At 47.1% G+C, this 19,794-nt stretch overlaps 1 protein-coding gene across 1 annotated transcript in view; it reads right to left on the bottom strand.

Moving 5' to 3' along the window:
- Positions 1-284: 284 nt before the first annotated feature.
- The window catches only part of LOC109883589 (probable E3 ubiquitin-protein ligase MID2), a 122,759-nt gene continuing 103,249 nt past the window's right edge, over positions 285-19,794 (bottom strand). The window contains exons 8-10 of the mRNA XM_031791335.1: positions 16,351-16,512; positions 5,429-5,636; positions 285-4,922 (exon numbers count right to left, since the gene is read on the bottom strand). Of these exons, the coding sequence (XP_031647195.1) occupies positions 4,508-4,922; positions 5,429-5,636; positions 16,351-16,512 (785 nt within the window). The 3' untranslated portion in view covers positions 285-4,507. The remainder of the gene's footprint in view (positions 4,923-5,428; positions 5,637-16,350; positions 16,513-19,794) is intronic.

The following is a 19,794-nucleotide window of genomic DNA, read 5'->3' as shown; positions in this document are numbered from 1 at the left end:
ATAATAAAATAATAACACTTCTAAATTGAACTTTTAAGTTCACATAAATAACATTTAGTTCATATATTTTTGTAGATTATAAAATGTTAAATCATTTTCTTTCTACGAGTCAGAGATTTTTTGAAACAAAAGTGGAACATACAGCTGTTGTTTTGATCCAAATATCAGAGGAGAGAAGTAAAGAATCTATTTCTAGAGTTAATTCCTTTTAGAAAACACAAAGGAAATGCAAAATGATGATCTATTCCATCATGTCTGGAAGGTGACTGAACTACAAAAGAGAGTCAATTATTCTCAGTATGTTTATTGATCCGGTAGTAGTAGCACAAAGCACAGCAAAACTACCTGAATGATATGCATGAACACAGATGTCTCAATAAATTTGTCTATTTCAAATGGACATTTTGTGATGAATCTGTTTCTATAAAAACCATCATGAGATACACAGACTGTATGAACCAAGTCATGCATACGGTAGGTGACCCAGTCAAATGCACTTCTTGTACAAATAAAATGGATCTTGTCTGTTCAGCCCAGAAATCAGCAGCCACAGTTTTCACCTCTGATGTTTTCTTCAAATTGGTCGTCTTTCTGATAATTCAAGAAAGGTCCCTTACAAAAAAAGATTGCAGTCAGAGTGCAGTATAACTGCAGTACACTAGTTTAACTGTAGTTAGAATGCAGTATATCTGCAGTACACTGTAGTATAACCGTAGTTAGAATGCAGTATAACTCCAGTACACTAGTTTAACTGTAGTTAGAATGCAGTATATCTGCAGTACACTGTAGTTTAACTGTAGTTCGAATGCAGTATAACTGCAGTACACTAGCTTAACTGTAGTTAGAATGCAGTATATCTGCAGTACACTGTAGTTTAACTGTAGTTAGAATGCAGTATATCTGCAGTACACTGTAGTATAACCGTAGTTAGAATGCAGTATATCTGCAGTACACTGTAGTATAACTGTAGTTAGAATGCAGTATATCTGCAGTACACTGTAGTATAACCGTAGTTAGAATGCAGTATATCTGCAGTACACTGTAATATAACCGTAGTTAGAATGCAGTATAACTGCAGTACACTGTAGTATAACCGTAGTTAGAATGCAGTATATCTGCAGTACACTGTAGTATAACCGTAGTTAGAATGCAGTATATCTGCAGTACACTGTAGTATAACCGTAGTTAGAATGCAGTATAACTGCAGTACACTGTAGTATAACCGTAGTTAGAATGCAGTATAACTGCAGTACACTGTAGTATAACTGTAGTTAGAATGCAGTATAACTGCAGTACACTGTAGTATAACTGTAGTTAGAATGCAGTATAACTGCAGTACACTGTAGTATAACTGTAGTTAGAATGCAGTATAACTGCAGTACACTGTAGTATAACTGTAGTTAGAATGCAGTATATCTGCAGTACACTGTAATATAACCGTAGTTAGAATGCAGTATAACTGCAGTACACTGTAGTATAACCGTAGTTAGAATGCAGTATAACTGCAGTACGTTGCAAAATACCGCATCCAAAATAACACTTTTTTTTTTACTGCAGTAATTCTGCAGTGTAACTGCAGTTTAGAGTGCAGAACACTGCAGTTACACTGCAATCACCGCTTCCAAAACACCACAGTCGACTGTAGTTACTACACTTTTACTGCAGTTTTAAAACTGCAATCTTTTATTTTTGTTGCAAGGGCTAATATTCACAAATCTGCTGCTAGACTAAAAAAAGAAAAATGAAAACACAAACACAAACACCTCCCCTTCAGTCAGCACTGATATAACCCTTAATAACTGATGTTGTCTTATGCAGCTGTTATAAAGGCTTTATGAATGCATACGTACGGGGGTGGGGGGGGGCTACAGTGAAGTGTTACCACCTGTTATAATCAAAGCAGTGTTATTTAAAAGACCTCTGACCTCTTGAGTCCAATATTCAGCTAGCTCTTTCAATGGAACCATTCTCATCGGCTTGAACTGGTGTTCTGTTAGGTCCATAATGGAACTCACCATTCTCCTTGGCTTGAACTGGGGTTCTGTTAGGTCCATAATGGAACTCACCATTCTCCTTGGCTTGAACTGGTGTTCTGTTAGGTCCATAATGGAACTCACCATTCTCCTTGGCTTGAACTGGGGTTCTGTTAGGTCCATAATGGAACTCACCATTCTCCTTGGCTTGAACTGGTGTTCTGTTAGGTCCATAATGGAACTCACCATTCTCATCTTATTATTGAACCCACTGTGTTCTGTTAGGTCCATAATGGAACTCACCATTCTCATCTTATTATTGAACCCACTGTGTTCTGTTGGGTCCATAATGGAACTCACCATTCTCATCTTATTATTGAACCCACTGTTTTCTGTTAGGTCCATAATGGAACTCACCATTCTCATCTTATTATTGAACCCACTGTTTTCTGTTAGGTCCATAATGGAACTCACCATTCTCATCTTATTATTGAACCCACTGTTTTCTGTTAGGTCCATAATGGAACTCACCATTCTCATCTTATTATTGAACCCACTGTTTTCTGTTAGGTCCATAATGGAACTCACCATTCTCATCTTATTATTGAACCCACTGTGTTCTGTTGGGTCCATAATGGAACTCAAGACTCACTCCAGCCTTAAAGTAGCTATTGTTTCTTTGAAGAAGCTTGAGGACGGACCAGTTAGTCACAGATCCATTCATATGTCTGTCTCTCCGTCTCCCACTTTCACGGTGCCAAAGACAAATCTGCCTGGTGGTTAGTTTGTGTTCTCGAATTAAAAACAGCAACTTAAAAAAAAAAAAACTGGAAATATGACATTTAGCATGGAAAACTAAATCTGTGTCTTAAATGGCACCTTATTCCCTACATAGTGCATAATTTTTTTTTTTACATTCAAAAGTAGTGCACTATATAGGGAATAGGGTGCCATTTGGGACAAGTCCCAAATACCTTGCTATGTGGTGAGAGATTGAACCACCGGCATCAGGACGGTGGCGTCGTCGGTAGTACGACTCCGTCTGTTCCCAATATCTTCACTACTACGTTTAATTCGATGGAAAAAAAATAAAGCATCCGTTGGTTTTCAGTAAGTTAACAGTTTAGTATCTGAAGTATTACATCATGCTAGTTCAGTGGTTTTTCAGCTACACACTACTTATGTTTTCTCTGCATAATAAATATACTATTGATTGTCTTGATCAGACCCACTACGTATTCAATCCCTGAATATTAAATCAGAGGAAAAATCATAAAAAATCATAGTCCACACCACCAAAGCCGTAAACAACAACAAAAAAAGCCCAAATAAATAATAAGTATTTGATGATGTAACGCTTTACTTAGTTTTAATGATGATGTCATAGACCTACAAGGTCTTCTCTGTGGAATCTTAGCCATATCCGGTGAAATGTTTTGGGATTTTCTTGAATAGAAATCTGATGGTTTCTATGAGAGATAGGATATCGGGATGGTAACTGGTAAGACAAATTACAGATTTACATCGTCTTGGGACTTTATACAAATCAGCGGCCAATAACAACACACCCCTTTTGGAATAGGTAAACCTCGACCAGGGATTGGATGTGAGGGGAGGGGGGTGGAGCTCCGCGGTGACTGTGAGGAATTCTATAGGTCAGGAGTCAAGAAATACCTCATGGTAACCTGGAAGTGAACCAGTGAGGAATTCTATAGGTCAGGAGTCAAGAAATACCTCATGATAACCTGGAAGTGAACCAGTGAAGGGCAGTGAAGTGGGATCCTATAACGCAGCATGCTTTTATCACAGCAAAACAGAAGTAAACAAAACAGAAGTGTGAATTAATCACAGAGGAAATACACATCATGCTATGACATCAAAACCGATAGCAAATCGAATGTTATAACTCTCTCTTCCCTCCCTGAATATTCAACTTTCGTAATTTTTTTAAAAAAAATTGTCAGTTTTGTTCATTTCACTGTGTTAAAAATCGCATAACCGTCATACTCTTAACCCATTTCTATAGAAGATAAATCCACTATGCTATCTAGAGCGAGAACAACCATGTCCAAATACATGTTCTGTCTTTTTTTTGTTAAACACTGAGGAAATAAAGACCAATTCCAAAAAGGGAATACGTTGAGATTGAGAAGAAAATAAAAGCAGACCAACTTATTATTCATAAATAATTAACATGTTTTCCTCAAATCAATCATGATCAATAAAGTTTCTTATAATACAAGACTAGTAGTCACACAATGCAAGCTTCTGTGTTGATTTGTAAATATCATAAACAACAACACACATCCTCACACTGAGACAAGTAGTAGGTAATGTAACAAACCATCCATGAAGAGAAAATAGGAAAGCTGGGTAAAAGGAGGAAGAGGAGGAAGTAGGAAGCTGAGGAGAAGAAAGATTCAACCCCATTGGCCCACAAACCCAGGAAGTAAGTGAGTCTAGCCCAGCCCAGTTCAGAGTCCAGTCCAAGCCCTTGTCGGTCTCCGGGACTTGGAGTCACCCCAGTCCCGGACTCAGTGACAGCCCTTCATACCCGACACGTAGGGTGAATCCTGCTGACGACACAGGGTCATCATCCCCTCCTGGTGTTCCTCAGGGCAGTCCACAAAGTCCGGCACAGGAAGCCCCGACAGGATCATCACCGACTTGTTCCAGATCATGAAGGTGGGCGCCACGGGGAGCAGGAAGCTGACCTCGAAGGTGTGCAGGTGTTGGGAGTTCATGGCGTCGTAGAAGGACAGGGAGTTGTTGTCGTAGTCCAGAAGGACTCCCAGACGTCTGAGCTGGTGGCTGGCCTCCACCAGCATCTCCTTGCCATTGTGACGCACCATGAAGTTGTTGTTGCAGCGGGACAACACCCAGGAGGACGAGTTCTTACCACTCCACTCATTCTTAGGGGCTGACTTGTAAGCCACGCCCACAGCGTACCTGTCAGAGGGGATTACAGAGCGTCAGCTACGGACAACAACAAAAAACAATTGCACTTTTATCAATGTCAATTTGAATCCACAGAGGCACCATGATGAGATCGTGAGGCCCATCGTGAGGCCCATCGTGAGACCCATCGTGAGGCCCATCGTGAGGCCCATCGTGAGGCCCATCGTGAGGCCCATTGTGAGGCCCATTGTGAGGCCCATTGTGAGGCCCATTTTCGTTTTTTAGTATCTGTGACCAACAGTCATATTCCCAGTCATGTGAAATCTATAGATTAGGGCCTTATGAATATATTTACATGGACTGATTTCCTCATATGAACTGTAACTCAGTAAAATATATGCTTCGTTTCTCTATTTTATTCAGTTTACATATTTTTTTATCGAATAAAGCTTATTCCACCACTATGTGGGATCGATGGGAGGAAAATGAAGTGTTTCTGCATGAAGCCGTGTGGTAACGAACAGTGTACATACGGTATTATCAATATCCCAACTCACCAGGTGGAGGCGCCCAGCAACACCTCCCAGTAGTGACAGCCGCTGTCGATGAAGACGGATCCTGCTGCTCCGTACGAACCCGTGCTGCTGAAGCGTTCTGGAGTGTGGCTCTTCTTCAGGGAGCTCTCATCTTTCTCCATGGTCAGGCAGTCGTTGGACAGACGCAGCTTCTTGTGGGCCGTCTTCGGGTCAAGCTTAAAAGGCTGACCTGGAAGAGAGGTGGAGGAGAAGACAGAGGTAGGGGGGGGGGGGGATGTTTAGCTTCACAGAGGTTCTCTAGGTCTAGCAGACAGTAGCATTCGACATCAGCAGCAGAAGAAAGACAGGCGGGACAAGTGTCTCAGATGAACATCAGAAATAGGATATTGTGAATAATACTGTGGGTTTTATGACAGGGAACATCGTATTAACATCTTATAACAACATGCCCATGGAACATTTTCATTTGAGAAAGTGGGAAAACGGAAAGAAAGAGAGAATTGGGGATGAAATGGGGGTAGTACGGGTATAAGGAGCATCTTTCTCTGTGTAGGATACTTGGACGTTGTCCTTGGTCCTGAACGACCTGACATTTAACTCTGGACACCTGCAATCTCCCTGTCCTCCATGCCTGCTTCTCCTCCTCATCTTCCACGGCTTTTAATGAGCAACAATGAAGCTCCCTCCATCCACTCCCCTCCTCCTCTCTCTCTCTCTCTCCTCCCTGCCGGCCCCAATAATCTCCCTTCCGACTGAGTGTTACTGCACACGGATATGAGACGGTTTGGCTGTGTGCTTCTGAAAGCCAATTACATGAATAGCATGCTTTGATCTGCTTATCTCGGCGAACACAGCCATTTTCAAACACACACACGGGCTCTGTCACAGGTTTCCTGGGGACTGCTCCTGAGACCAGTCTGGCTGGCTGAGGAGAGGAGAGGAGAGGAGAGGAGAGGAGAGGAGAGGAGAGGAGAGGAGAGGAGAGGAGAGGAGAGGAGAGGAGAGGAGAGGAGGGGGGACAGAAGCTGCTGCACGTGCAACAGAGGTACAAAAAACACACACACAGGCATGTTACACACTGACGCACACCGACGTGGAAAACAACAAACCAGAAACAGTCATCACAAACACACGCACGCCATCCCTCTCATTACCAGTGTGATCCAACACTCACAGAGCTGTCAATCAAAGGGCTGTGTGTGACAGACAAAAGCCAAGGTGTAACTTAATGTCATCACTACCTCTTTACAGGGTTCCATCCTGTTTCCACGGAGACAGGGTGTGCAACACAAAATGCCAATGCACTATATAATATATAGAATAGGGTGGACACAGAGAGAGATGTCAGAGAGGACAGAGGTGTCATTTGGGACACAGAGAGAGATGTCAGAGAGGACAGAGGTGTCATTTGGGACACAGAGAGAGAGATGTCAGAGAGGACAGAGGTGTCATTTGGGACACAGTGAGAGATGTCAGAGAGGACAGAGGTGTCATTTGGGACACAGAGAGAGATGTCAGAGAGGACAGAGGTGTCATTTGGGACACAGAGAGAGATGTCAGAGAGGACAGAGGTGTCATTTGGGACACAGAGAGAGATGTCAGAGAGGACAGAGGTGTCATTTGGGACACAGAGAGATGTCAGAAGGGGACAGAGGTGTCATTTGGGACACAGAGAGAGATGTCAGAGAGGACAGAGGTGTCATTTGGGACACAGAGAGAGATGTCAGAGAGGACAGAGGTGTCATAAAGAACACAGTGAGAGAGAGATGTCAGAGAGGACAGAGGTGTCATTTGGGACACAGAGAGAGATGTCAGAGAGGACAGAGGTGTCATTTGGGACACAGAGAGAGATGTCAGAGAGGACAGAGGTGTCATTTGGGACACAGAGAGAGATGTCAGAGAGGACAGAGGTGTCATTTGGGACACAGAGAGAGATGTCAGAGAGGACAGAGGTGTCATTTGGGACACAGAGAGAGATGTCAGAGAGGACAGAGGTGTCATTTGGGACACAGAGAGAGATGTCAGAGAGGACAGAGGTGTCATTTGGGACACAGAGAGAGATGTCAGAGAGGACAGAGGTGTCATTTGGGACACAGAGAGAGAGATGTCAGAGAGGACAGATGTGTCATTTGGGACACAGAGAGAGATGTCAGAGAGGACAGAGGTGTCATTTGGGACACAGAGAGAGATTTCAGAGAGGACAGAGGTGTCATTTGGGACACAGAGAGAGATGTCAGAGAGGACAGAGGTGTCATTTGGGACACAGAGAGAGATGTCAGAGAGGACAGAGGTGTCATTTGGGACACAGAGAGATGTCAGAGATGACAGAGGTGTCATTTGGGACACAGAGAGATGTCAGAGATGACAGAGGTGTCATTTGGGACACAGAGAGATGTCAGAGAGGACAGAGGTGTCATTTGGGACACAGAGAGATGTCAGAGAGGACAGAGGTGTCATTTGGGACACAGAGAGATGTCAGAGAGGACAGAGGTGTCATTTGGGACACAGAGAGATGTCAGAGAGGACAGAGGTGTCATTTGGGACACAGAGCGATGTCAGAGAGGACAGAGGTGTCATTTGGGACACAGAGAGATGTCAGAGAGGACAGAGGTGTCATTTGGGACACAGAGAGATGTCGGAGAGGACAGAGGTGTCATTTGGGACACAGAGAGATGTCAGAGATGACACCTTCCCTCCGAAGGATAAATAATACAACGATTTGAGGGAACAGACATGGGATTTTTTCACAACTAGGATTAGACATTTCATCTTTCCTACAATATTTGATAAATGACAGACGTGTAATTCACTGATGCTCACCGGTCTATTAGTGTCTGTGTATTGTTGAGGCATTGAGGAGATGGAAATGAAAGCCGGAGCAATGTGTTTCTGTGTACCTGTTCTGGTTGTGTATCTAAAGCGCTGTAGCTATCAGAGGAAGGGAAATGATTGAAAAATGCATTTCAAAAGCACAGACACTTTATGAGTGCAGTGTTTGGGATTATGAGCTGGAGTAAACCTGTCAGAGGCAAGGAGAGGGAGTCTGGCTGACACTATCATGCTCCCTGCAACAGGAGAGAGAGAGAGAGAGAGAGAGAGAGAGAGAGAGAGAGAGAGAGAGAGAGAGACCTGGACTAGATGACAGCTCTACCCTCAGGACACGCAGACAGAGAGGTGGACAGATGGCATGGAGGAGAAGGAGGAGATATGGAGGGCAGTGAGATGATGTGCCATGGTTGCGGGCTGAGGGTCAGAGAGACCAGCAGAAAGCACAAGGACACTGCCTGAGAACAAGGCCTACCAGACCAGGAGAAGCCCTCTGCAATGCATCCTCAAACCCCACCAACATCCTCCTTCTGCATCCCTCAACCCCCACCAACATCCTCCTCCTGCATCCCTCAACCCCCACCAACATCCTCCTTCTGCATCCCTCAACCCCCACCAACATCCTCCTCCTGCATCCCTCAACCCCCACCAACATCCTCCTTCTGCATCCCTCAACCCCCACCAACATCCTCCTTCTGCATCCCTCAACCCCCACCAACATCCTCCTTCTGCATCCCTCAACCCCCACCAACATCCTCCTTCTGCATCCCTCAACCCCCACCAACATCCTCCTTCTGCATCCCTCAACCCCCACCAACATCCTCCTTCTGCTTCCCTCAACCCCCACCAACATCCTCCTTCTGCATCCCTCAACCCCCACCAACATCCTCCTTCTGCATCCCTCAACCCCCACCAACATCCTCCTTCTGCATCCCTCAACCCCCACCAACATCCTCCTTCTGCATCCCTCAACCCCCACCAACATCCTCCTTCTGCATCCCTCAACCCCCACCAAACATCCTCCTTCTGCTTCCCTCAAACCCCCACCAACATCCTCCTTCTGCATCCCTCAACCCCCACCAACATCCTCCTTCTGCATCCCTCAACCCCCACCAACATCCTCCTTCTGCTTCCCTCAACCCCCACCAACATCCTCCTTCTGCATCCCTCAACCCCACCAACATCCTCCTTCTGCATCCCTCAACCCCCACCAACATCCTCCTTCTGCATCCCTCAACCCCCACCAACATCCTCCTTCTGCATCCCTACATATCCTTCCTCCTCCTCCCTATATATCCCTCCTCCTCCTCCCTATATATCCCTCCTCCTCCTCCCTATATATCCCTCCTCCTACCTCCCTATATTATCCCTCCTCCTCCCTATATATCCCTCCTCCTCCTCCTCCTCCTCCCTATATATCCCTCCTCCTCCTCCCTATATATCCCTCCTCCTCCTCCCTATATATCCCTCTTCCTCCCTATATATCCCTCTTCCTCCCTATATATCCCTCTCCTCCTCCCTATATATCCCTCCTCCTCCTCCCTATATATCCCTCCTCCTCGTCCCTATATATCCCTCCTCCTCGTCCCTATATATCCCTCTTCCTCCTCCCTATATATCCCTCCTCCTCCTCCCTATATATCCCTCCTCCTCGTCCCTATATATCCCTCCTCCTCCTCCCTATATATCCCTCCTCCTCGTCCCTATATATCCCTCCTCCTCGTCCCTATATACCCCTCCTCCTCGTCCCTATATATCCCTCCTCCTCGTCCCTATATATCCCTCCTCCTCGTCCCTATATATCCCTCCTCCTCCGCCCTATATATCCCTCTTCCTCCTCCCTATATATCCCTCCTCCTCGTCCCTATATATCCCTCCTCCTCCTCCCTATATATCCCTCTTCCTCCTCCCTATATATCCCTCCTCCTCGTCCCTATATATCCCTCCTCCTCCTCCCTATATATCCCTCTTCCTCCTCCTCGTCCCTATATATCCCTCTTCCTCCTCCCTATATATCCCTCTTCCTCCTCCTCGTCCCTATATATCCCTCTTCCTCCTCCCTATATATCCCTCTTCCTCCTCCTCGTCCCTATATATCCCTCTTCCTCCTCCCTAAATATCCCTCTTCCTCCTCCTCGTCCCTATATATCCCTCTTTCTCCTCCATATATATCCCTCTTCCTCCTCCTCGTCCCTATATATCCCTCCTCCTCCTCCCTATATATCCCTCCTCCTCCTACCTACATATCCCTCCTCCTCGTCCCTATATATCCCTCCTCCTCCTCCCTATATATCCCTCCTCCTCCTCCCTATATATCCCTCCTCCTCCTCCCTATATATCCCTCCTCCTCCTCCCTACATATCCCTCCTCCTCGTCCCTATATATCCCTCCTCCTCCCTACATATCCTTCCTCCTCGTCCCTACATATCCCTCCTCCTCCTCCCTATATATCCCTCCTCCTCCTCCCTATATATCCCTCCTCCTCCTCCCTATATATCCCTCTTCCTCCTCCTCTTCCCTATATATCCCTCTTCTCCTCCTCCTCGTCCCTATATATCCCTCCTCCTCCCTATATATCCCTCCTCCTCCTCCCTATATATCCCTCTTCCTCCTCCTCGTGCCTATATATCCCTCTTCCTCCTCCTCGTCCCTATATATCCCTCCTCCTCCTCCCTACATATCCTTCCTCCTCGTCCCTATATATCCCTCCTCCTCCTCGTCCCTATATATCCCTCCTCCTCCTCCCTACATATCCTTCCTCCTCCTCCCTACATATCCCTCCTCCTCCCTATATATCCCTCCTCCTCCTCCCTACATATCCTTCCTCCTCCTCCCTACATATCCCTCCTCCCTACATATCCTTCCTCCTCCTCCCTATATATCCCTCCTCCTCCCTATATATCCCTCCTCCTCCCTATATATCCCTCCTCCTCCCTATATATCCCTCCTCCTCCCTATATATCCCTCCTCCTCCCTATATATCCCTCCTCCTCCCTATATATCCCTCTTCCTCCTCCTCCTCCCTATATATCCCTCCTCCTCCCTATATATCCCTCTTCCTCCTCCTCCTCCCTATATATCCCTCCTCCTCCCTATATATCCCTCTTCCTCCTCCTCCTCCCTATATATCCCTCCTCCTCCTCCCTATATATCCCTCCTCCTCCCTATATATCCCTCCTCCTCCCTATATATCCCTCCTCCTCGTCCCTATATATCCCTCCTCCTCCCTATATATCCCTCCTCCTCCCTATATATGCCTCCTCCTCCTATATATCCCTCCTCCTCCTCCCTATATATCCCTCTTCCTCCTCCTCTTCCCTATATATCCCTCTTCCTCCCTATATCCCCCTCCTCCTCCCTATATATCCCTCCTCCTCCCTATATATCCCTCCTCCTCCCTATATATCCCTCTTCCTCCTCCTCCTCCCTATATATCCCTCCTCCTCCCTATATATCCCTCCTCCTCCCTATATATCCCTCCTCCTCATCCACCCTATATATCCCTCCTCCTCATCCACCCTATATATCCCTCCTCCTCCTCCTCCCCCTGAATATCCCTCCTCCTCCTCCCTATATAACCCTCTTCCTCCTCCTCCTCCCTATATATCCCTCCTCCTCCCATGTCTCCCCTCCTCCCTATATACCCCCCCTCCTCATCCTCCCTATATATCCCCCTCCTCCTCCCTATATATCCCTCCTCCTCCCTATATATCCCTCCTCCTCCCTATATATCCCTCATCCTCCTCCTCCCCCTGAAATATCCCTCCTCCTCCTCCCTATATAACCCTCTTCCTCCTCCTCCCTATATAACCCTCCTCCTCCTCCCTATATATCCCTCCTCCTCCCCATGTCTCCCCCTCCTCCCTATATACCCCCCCTCCTCATCCTCCCTATATATCCCCCTCCTCCTCCCTATATATCCCTCCTCCTCCTCCCTATATAACCCTCTTCCTCCTCCTCCCTATATAACCCTCCTCCTCCTCCCTAAATATCCCTCCTCCTCCCCATGTCTCCCCCCCTCCTCCCTATATACCCCCCCTCCTCATACTCCCTATATATCCCCTCCTCCTCCCTATATATCCCTCCTCCTCCCTATATTTCCCTCCTCCTCCCTATATATCCCTCTTCCTCCTCCTCCCTAAATATCCCTCCTCCTCCCTATATATCCTCTTCCTCCTCCTCCTCCCTATATATCCCTCTTCCTCCTCCTCCTCCCTATATATCCCTCTTCCTCCTCCTCCTCCCTATATATCCCTCCTCCTCCTCCTCCCTATATATCCCCCCTCCTCCTCCCTATATATCCCTCCTCCTCATCCTCCTCCTCCCTACATATCCCCCCCTTCTCCCTATATATCCCTCCTCCACCTCCTCCTCCCTATATATCCCTCTTCCTCCTCCTCCCTATATATCCCTCTTCGTCCTCCATACTCCTATGTCTCCCCTTCCTCCTCATCCTCCCTATATATCCCCTCCTCCTCCTCCTCCTCCTCCTCCCAAAATATCCCTCTTCCTCCTCCTCCTCCCTATATATCCCTCCTCCTCCTCCCCATGTCTCCCCCTCCTCCCTATATATCCCCCCTCCTCATCCTCCCTATATATCCCTCCTCCTCCTCCCTATATATCCCTCCTCCTCCTCCCTATATATCCCTCCTCCTCCTCCCTATATATCCATCCTCCTCCTCACCTTATATCCCTGCTCCTCCTCCTCCTCATATATCCCTCCTCCTCCTATTCCCTATATATCTTCCTCCTCCTCATCCCTATATATCCATCTTTCTCCTCCTCCTCCTCCCTATATAACCCTCTTCCTCCTCCTCCTCCCTATATATCCCTCCTCCTCCCCATGTCTCCCCCTCCTCCCTATATACCCCCCCTCCTCATCCTCCCTATATATCCCCCTCCTCCTCCCTATATATCCCTCCTCCTCCCTATATATCCCTCCTCCTCCCTATATATCCCTCCTCCTCCTCCCTATATATCCCTCCTCCTCCTCCCTATATATCCCTCCTCCTCATCCTCCTCCTCCCTATATATCCCTCCTCCTCCCTATATCCCCCTCCTCCTCCCTATATATCCCTCCTCCTCCCTATATATCCCTCCTCCTCCCTATATATCCCTCCTCCTCCTCCCTATATATCCCTCCTCCCTCCTCCCTATATATCCCTCCTCCTCCTCCCTATATATCCCTCCTCCTCCTCCCTATATATCCCTTCTCCTCCTCCCTATATATCCCTCCTCCTCCTCACCTTATATCCCTGCTCCTCCTCCTCATCATATATCCCTCCTCCTCCTCATCCCTATATATCCATCTTTCTCCTCCTCCTCATCCCTATATATCCATCTTCCTCCTCCATCCTCCCTACACCAGTGTTATTCATTGATGAACCCTTTTTCTACTGAGAATGATGATGAATGTCCGAGCCTGTCAATGTGAAGTCACAGCCTTTATAAGTACATCAAGTGATTCTATGTATGTCTAATTGTCTTAAATGATTACCTAGTAATAGTGTAGATAACAGCCCGGCCTCTGTACAGTATACCCATCCAAAGTACAGTGCTCATGTTCCAATTTGTTTCACAGTGGTATTTCTAGGGGAAGGAGTTTGGGGACTAACATTACATGTCACTGTTATTTGTGAAACGTGTTTCAGCAACCCTGAAATGTGACAGGCTAAAGCTAAAATCTCTAAGCCGCTTCTTGCCCAGCCGTCTGAAAAATATGACAACAACCCCCCAAAAAATCCTCCCATCTTACTGCTGAGGCCTCAGGCTTTGACTAAAACTTATCCTGTGGTACTTAAAGGCTTCTCAATGGCTGCTCGCTGTGTGCTTGAGGAGGGGGACCAACCAAACACCATGAATGTTTCTTGATTGTTGTGACCCATTTTCTCTCTACCTCTACATGCTAGTGAAGAGATTCTTCTGTGTATACTAATTACAGAGAGAGAGAGAGAGAAACAGACAGAGAGAAACAGACAGAGAGAAACAGACAGAGAGAAAGGGACAGAGAGAGAAAGAGTGAGAGAGAGAATAGCATCTATCTGTTGGGTTATTATGCTAGTTGACTGATTCTGATAATGAAGAGAAATGCCAGGTGCCAATCCAGTATAGAATACAGGGCTTAATCTGCATTAAATCTGAGAGCTAAAGTGGGACAGTAATCTATTCATCTCTCTATATATATATCTATGAGAGGAGAGAGGAGGGGACAGGAGAGGAGGAGGAGGGGAGAGGAGAGGAGAGGGGGGAAGAGAGGAGGGGAGGGGGGGGCAGGAGAAGAGGAGGAGGGGAGGCGGAGAGGAGGAGAAGAGAGAAGGGGAGGGGAGGAGGGGACAGGAGAAGAGGGGGAGGGGAGGCGAAGAGGAGAGGAGTAGAAGAGAGGAGGGGAGCGGAGGAGGGGATAGGAGGAGGGGACAGGAGGGGATAGGAGAAGAGGAGGAGGGGAGGCGAGAGAAGAGAAGAGGAGAGGAGGGGAGGAGGGGAGAGGAGGGGAGGAGAGACAGAGGACTGCATGCCAAGGCTTGGCTGATGCTGCGGGCGCAAGCCAGCAGGCACCATAACGAGAGATACAGCGAGACAGTGTGTGTGTGTGTGTGTGTGAGTGAGACAGCTTAGCCTAGCTGCTGGGCCCAGTGATAAACCTTTGGCAGCCTACGGCTCCACCGACAGGGATTAGAGGGATGAGAGAGGGACGGAGGGATGAGAGAGGGACGGAGGGATGAGAGAGGGACGGAAGGATGAGAGAGGGACGGAAGGATGAGAGAGGGACGGAGGGATGAGAGAGGGCCGGAGGGATGAGAGAGGGACAAAGGGATGAGAGAGGGAGGACATGCTAACTCACTGCTAGCTACAGATACCCTGTGTTTCACCTCTAAACCTCCCCCTGGGTGACTCCATAGCCTCTCTGATGCAATAATCCATGTGAATGCTGTCAGCACCTATCCGGCTGTAACAGGGGCATTTGTAAGTAATTGAAGCCCTGGGCGAGAGAGAGGCAGACAGGCAGGGCTGTAGAGGTGTGATGTTGTACTTGAGAAGGGAGAGATCTTGGCATTAGCCAACCTATTGTGTGACCAGGATGGAGAGAGAGAGGGAAAGAGGGAGGGGCGAGGGAGGGAGGGGAAAAAAGGTAGGGAGGGTGAGAGAGGGAAAGAGGGAGGGAGGGAGATGGAGGGAGGGAGAGAGAGAGAGAGAAAGAGGGAGGGAGGGAGGGTGGGGAGGGGAGGAAAAGAGGGAGGGAGGGAGGGAGGGTGGGGAGGGGAGGAAAAGAGGGAGGGAGGGAGGGAGGGAGGGAGGGAGGAAAAGAGGGAGGAAAAGAGGGAGGGAGGGAGGGAGGGAGGGAGGGAGGGAGGGAGGGAGGGAGGGAGGGAGGGAGGGAGGGAGGGAGGGAAAAGGGAGCGAAAAGGGAGCGAAAAGGGAGGGAAAAGGGAGGGAGAGAGAGGGAAAGCCTTTTCTCTCATCTATCTAGCCAGTGGCTGTTCTCTAATGTCTGGAAGAACTGGTCTAATTGGAGGCCAGGGGCCAGTGGGTCTACCCAGAGAGGAGAGCCCCAGGCTGAGGTAAGCAGCTGTGAAGACAGGGTCTGGAGGGCCCACGGTATGGTGGGGCAACAGGGCCGGGAGCCTGGCGGTATGGTGGGGCATCATGGCCGGGAGCCTGGCGGTATGGTGGGGCAACATGGCCGGGAGCCTGGCGGTATGGTGGGGCAACATGGCCGGGAGCCTGGCGGTATGGTGGGGCAAAAGGGCCGGGAGCCTGGCGGTATGGTGGGGCAACAGGGCCGGGAGCCTGGCGGTATGGTGGGGCAACAGGGCCGGGAGCCTGGCGGTATGGTGGGGCAACAGGGCCGGGAGCCTGGCGGTATGGTGGGGCAACAGGGCCGGGAGCCTGGGGGTATGGTGGGGCAACAGGGCCGGGAGCCTGGGAGCCTGGCGGTATGGTGGGGCAACAGGGCCGGGAGCCTGGGGTATGGTGGGGCAACAGGGCTGGGAGCCTGGCGGTATGGTGGGGCAACAGACTTACTGTTGGTTTTGAGGCGGACTGAAGGGACCAGAGGACTGGGGGACTTACTGCTGGTTTTGAGGCGGGCTGAAGGGGCAGAGGACTGGGGGACTTACTGTTGGTTTTGAGGCGGGCTGGTTCACTGTTGCGGCTGCCTGCCTGGTTGATAGCCTTGACAAAGAAGACATAACGTGTTCCACTCTGCAGGCCATGCACCGTGTAGTGGTTCTGCTTGATGTTGGGGACAATCATCCAACTGTCCACACTGTTATACAGACCTGGAGAGAGATACAGACTGTTATAGAGACTTAGAGAGAGATACAGACTAGTATACAGACCTAGAGAGAGATACAGGCTGTTATACAGACCTAGAGAGGGATACAGGCTGTTATACAGACCTGGAGAGAGATACAGACTGTTATAGAGACTTAGAGAGAGATACAGGCTGTTATACAGACCTAGAGAGGGATACAGGCTGTTATACAGACCTGGAGAGAGATACAGACTGTTATAGAGACTTAGAGAGAGATACAGGCTGTTATACAGACCTGGAGAGAGATACAGACTGTTATAGAGACCTAGAGAGAGATACAGGCTGTTATAGAGACCTATAGATACAGACTGTTATACAGACCTGGAGAGAGATACAAACTGTTATAGAGACCTATAGATACAGACTGTTATAGAGACCTAGAGAGAGATACATACTGTTATACAGACCTAGAGATACAGACTGTTATACAGACCTACTGTTATACAGACCTAGAGATACATACTGTTATACAGACCTAGAGATACAGACCTACTGTTATACAGACCTAGAGATACATACTGTTATACAGACCTAGAGATACAGACTGTTATACAGACCTACTGTTATACAGACCTAGAGATACATACTGTTATACAGACCTAGAGATACAGACTGTTATACAGACCTACTGTTATACAGACCTAGAGATACATACTGTTATACAGACCTAGAGATACAGACTGTTATACAGACCTACTGTTATACAGACCTAGAGATACATACTGTTATACAGACCTAGAGATACATACTGTTATACAGACCTAGAGATACAGACTGTTATACAGACCTACAGTTATACAGACCTAGAGATACATACTGTTATACAGACCTAGAGATACATACTGTTATACAGACTTATAACCCAACATCATCATTACGTGACTTATAACACAACACCTCTCATCCCATCTCCTCCCACCCCCTCTCCTCTCATCTCCTCTCGTCCCCTCTCCTCCCATCCTCTCCTCTCATCTCCTCTCGTCCCCTCTCCTCCCCTCCCCTCTCCTCTCCTCCCATCCCCTCTCCTCCCATCCCCTCTCCTCCCATCCCCTCTCCTCTCCTCCCATCCCCCCTCCTCCCATCCCCTCTCCTCTCCTCCCATCCCCTCTCCTCCCATCCCCTCTCCTCTCCTCTCATCCCTTCTCCTCTCATCCCTTCTCCTCTCATCCTCTCTCCTCTTTCCTTGCCTCCTCTCTACTTCCCTCCTCTCTCCTTACCTCATCGCCCTTGTCTCCTTTCCCCTTGCCTCCATTCTAACCTAATTGTATTGGAGGAGAAGGTCCATGGTCTTGAGGAGAGAGGATGAGAGTAATTGAAAGCGGATGAATTGAGACAGAGCATCCGGTTTGCGTCCCAAATGGCCCTATGGGCACTGGACAAAAGTGGTGGACTATGTAGGGAACAGGGTGCTAATTGGGACCCATTCCAAGCGACTGTGGGCACATGAAAGCAGAGAAAAACACAAAGCATTATGGAAGGAGAGCAGGGCTGCTTTAGACACAGGCTTTGATGCTGCAACATAAAAGAGGTGTGTGTGTTAGTGTGTGTGTTAGTGTGTGTGTTAGTGTGTGTGTTAGTGTGAGTGTAAGTGTGTTTGAGATCCATTATGTAAACAGGGAACTAATCAATCCACCTAATCAATCCTACAGTACTTCATTTACCCTACAGCACTACAGTAAACAACACTACCCTACAGTATTACAGTAAACAACACTACTCTACAGTATTACAGGAAACAACACTACTCTACAGTACTACAGTAAACAACACTACTCTACAGTATTACAGTAAACAACACTACCCTACAGTATTACAGTAAACAACACTACCCTACAGTACTACAGTAAACAACACTACTCTACAGTATTACAGTAAACAACACTACCCTACAGTATTACAGTAAACAACACTACCCTACAGTATTACAGTAAACAACACTACCCTACAGTATTACAGTAAACAACACTACCCTACAGTAAACAACACTACCCTACAGTATTACAGTAAACAACACTACCCTACAGTACTACAGTAAACAACACTACCCTACAGTATTACAGTAAACAACACTACCCTACAGTATTACAGTAAACAACACTACCCTACAGTAAACAACACTACCCTACAGTATTACAGTAAACAACACTACCCTACAGTACTACAGTAAACAACACTACCCTACAGTACTACAGTAAACAACACTACCCTACAGTATTACAGTAAACAACACTACCCTACAGTAAACAACACTACCCTACAGTATTACAGTAAACAGCACTACCCTACAGTATTACAGTAAACAACACTACCCTACAGTAAACAACATTACTCTACAGTATTACAGTAAACAGCACTACCCTACAGTATTACAGTAAACAACACTACCCTACAGTAAACAACACTACCCTACAGTACTACAGTAAACAACACTACCCTACAGTATTACAGGAAACAACACTACCCTACAGTATTACAGGAAACAACACTACCCTACAGTATTACAGTAAACAACACTACTCTACAGTATTACAGTAAACAACACTACCCTACAGTAAACAACACTACCCTACAGTATTACAGTAAACAACACTACCCTACAGTATTACAGTAAACAACACTACCCTACAGTATTACAGTAAACAACACTACCCTACAGTATTACAGTAAACAACACTACCCTACAGTACTACAGTAAACAACACTACCCTACAGTAAACAACACTACCCTACAGTATTACAGGAAACAACACGACCCTACAGTATTACAGTAAACAACACTACCCTACAGTAAACAACACTACCCTACAGTATTACAGGAAACAACACGACCCTACAGTATAACAGTAAACAACACTACCCTACAGTATTACAGTAAACAACACTACCCTACAGTACTACAGTAAACAACACTACCCTACAGTAAACAACACTACCCTACAGTATTACAGTAAACAACACTACCCTACAGTACTACAGTAAACAACACTACCCTACAGTACTACAGTAAACACTACCCTCCAGTATTACAGTAAACAACACTACCCTACAGTAAACAACACTACCCTACAGTATTACAGTAAACACTACCCTACAGTATTACAGTAAACAACACTACCCTACAGTATTACAGTAAACAACACTACCCTACAGTAATACAGTAAACAACACTACCCTACAGTATTACAGTAAACAACACTACCCTACAGTACTACAGTAAACAACACTACCCTACAGTATTACAGTAAAC

Source organism: Oncorhynchus kisutch, linkage group LG15 (genome assembly GCF_002021735.2).
Source record: "Oncorhynchus kisutch isolate 150728-3 linkage group LG15, Okis_V2, whole genome shotgun sequence".
Taxonomy (NCBI): domain Eukaryota; kingdom Metazoa; phylum Chordata; class Actinopteri; order Salmoniformes; family Salmonidae; genus Oncorhynchus; species Oncorhynchus kisutch.
The sequence above is the reverse complement of the archived record's forward strand: the minus strand, read 5'-3'. Positions and strand labels throughout refer to the sequence as shown.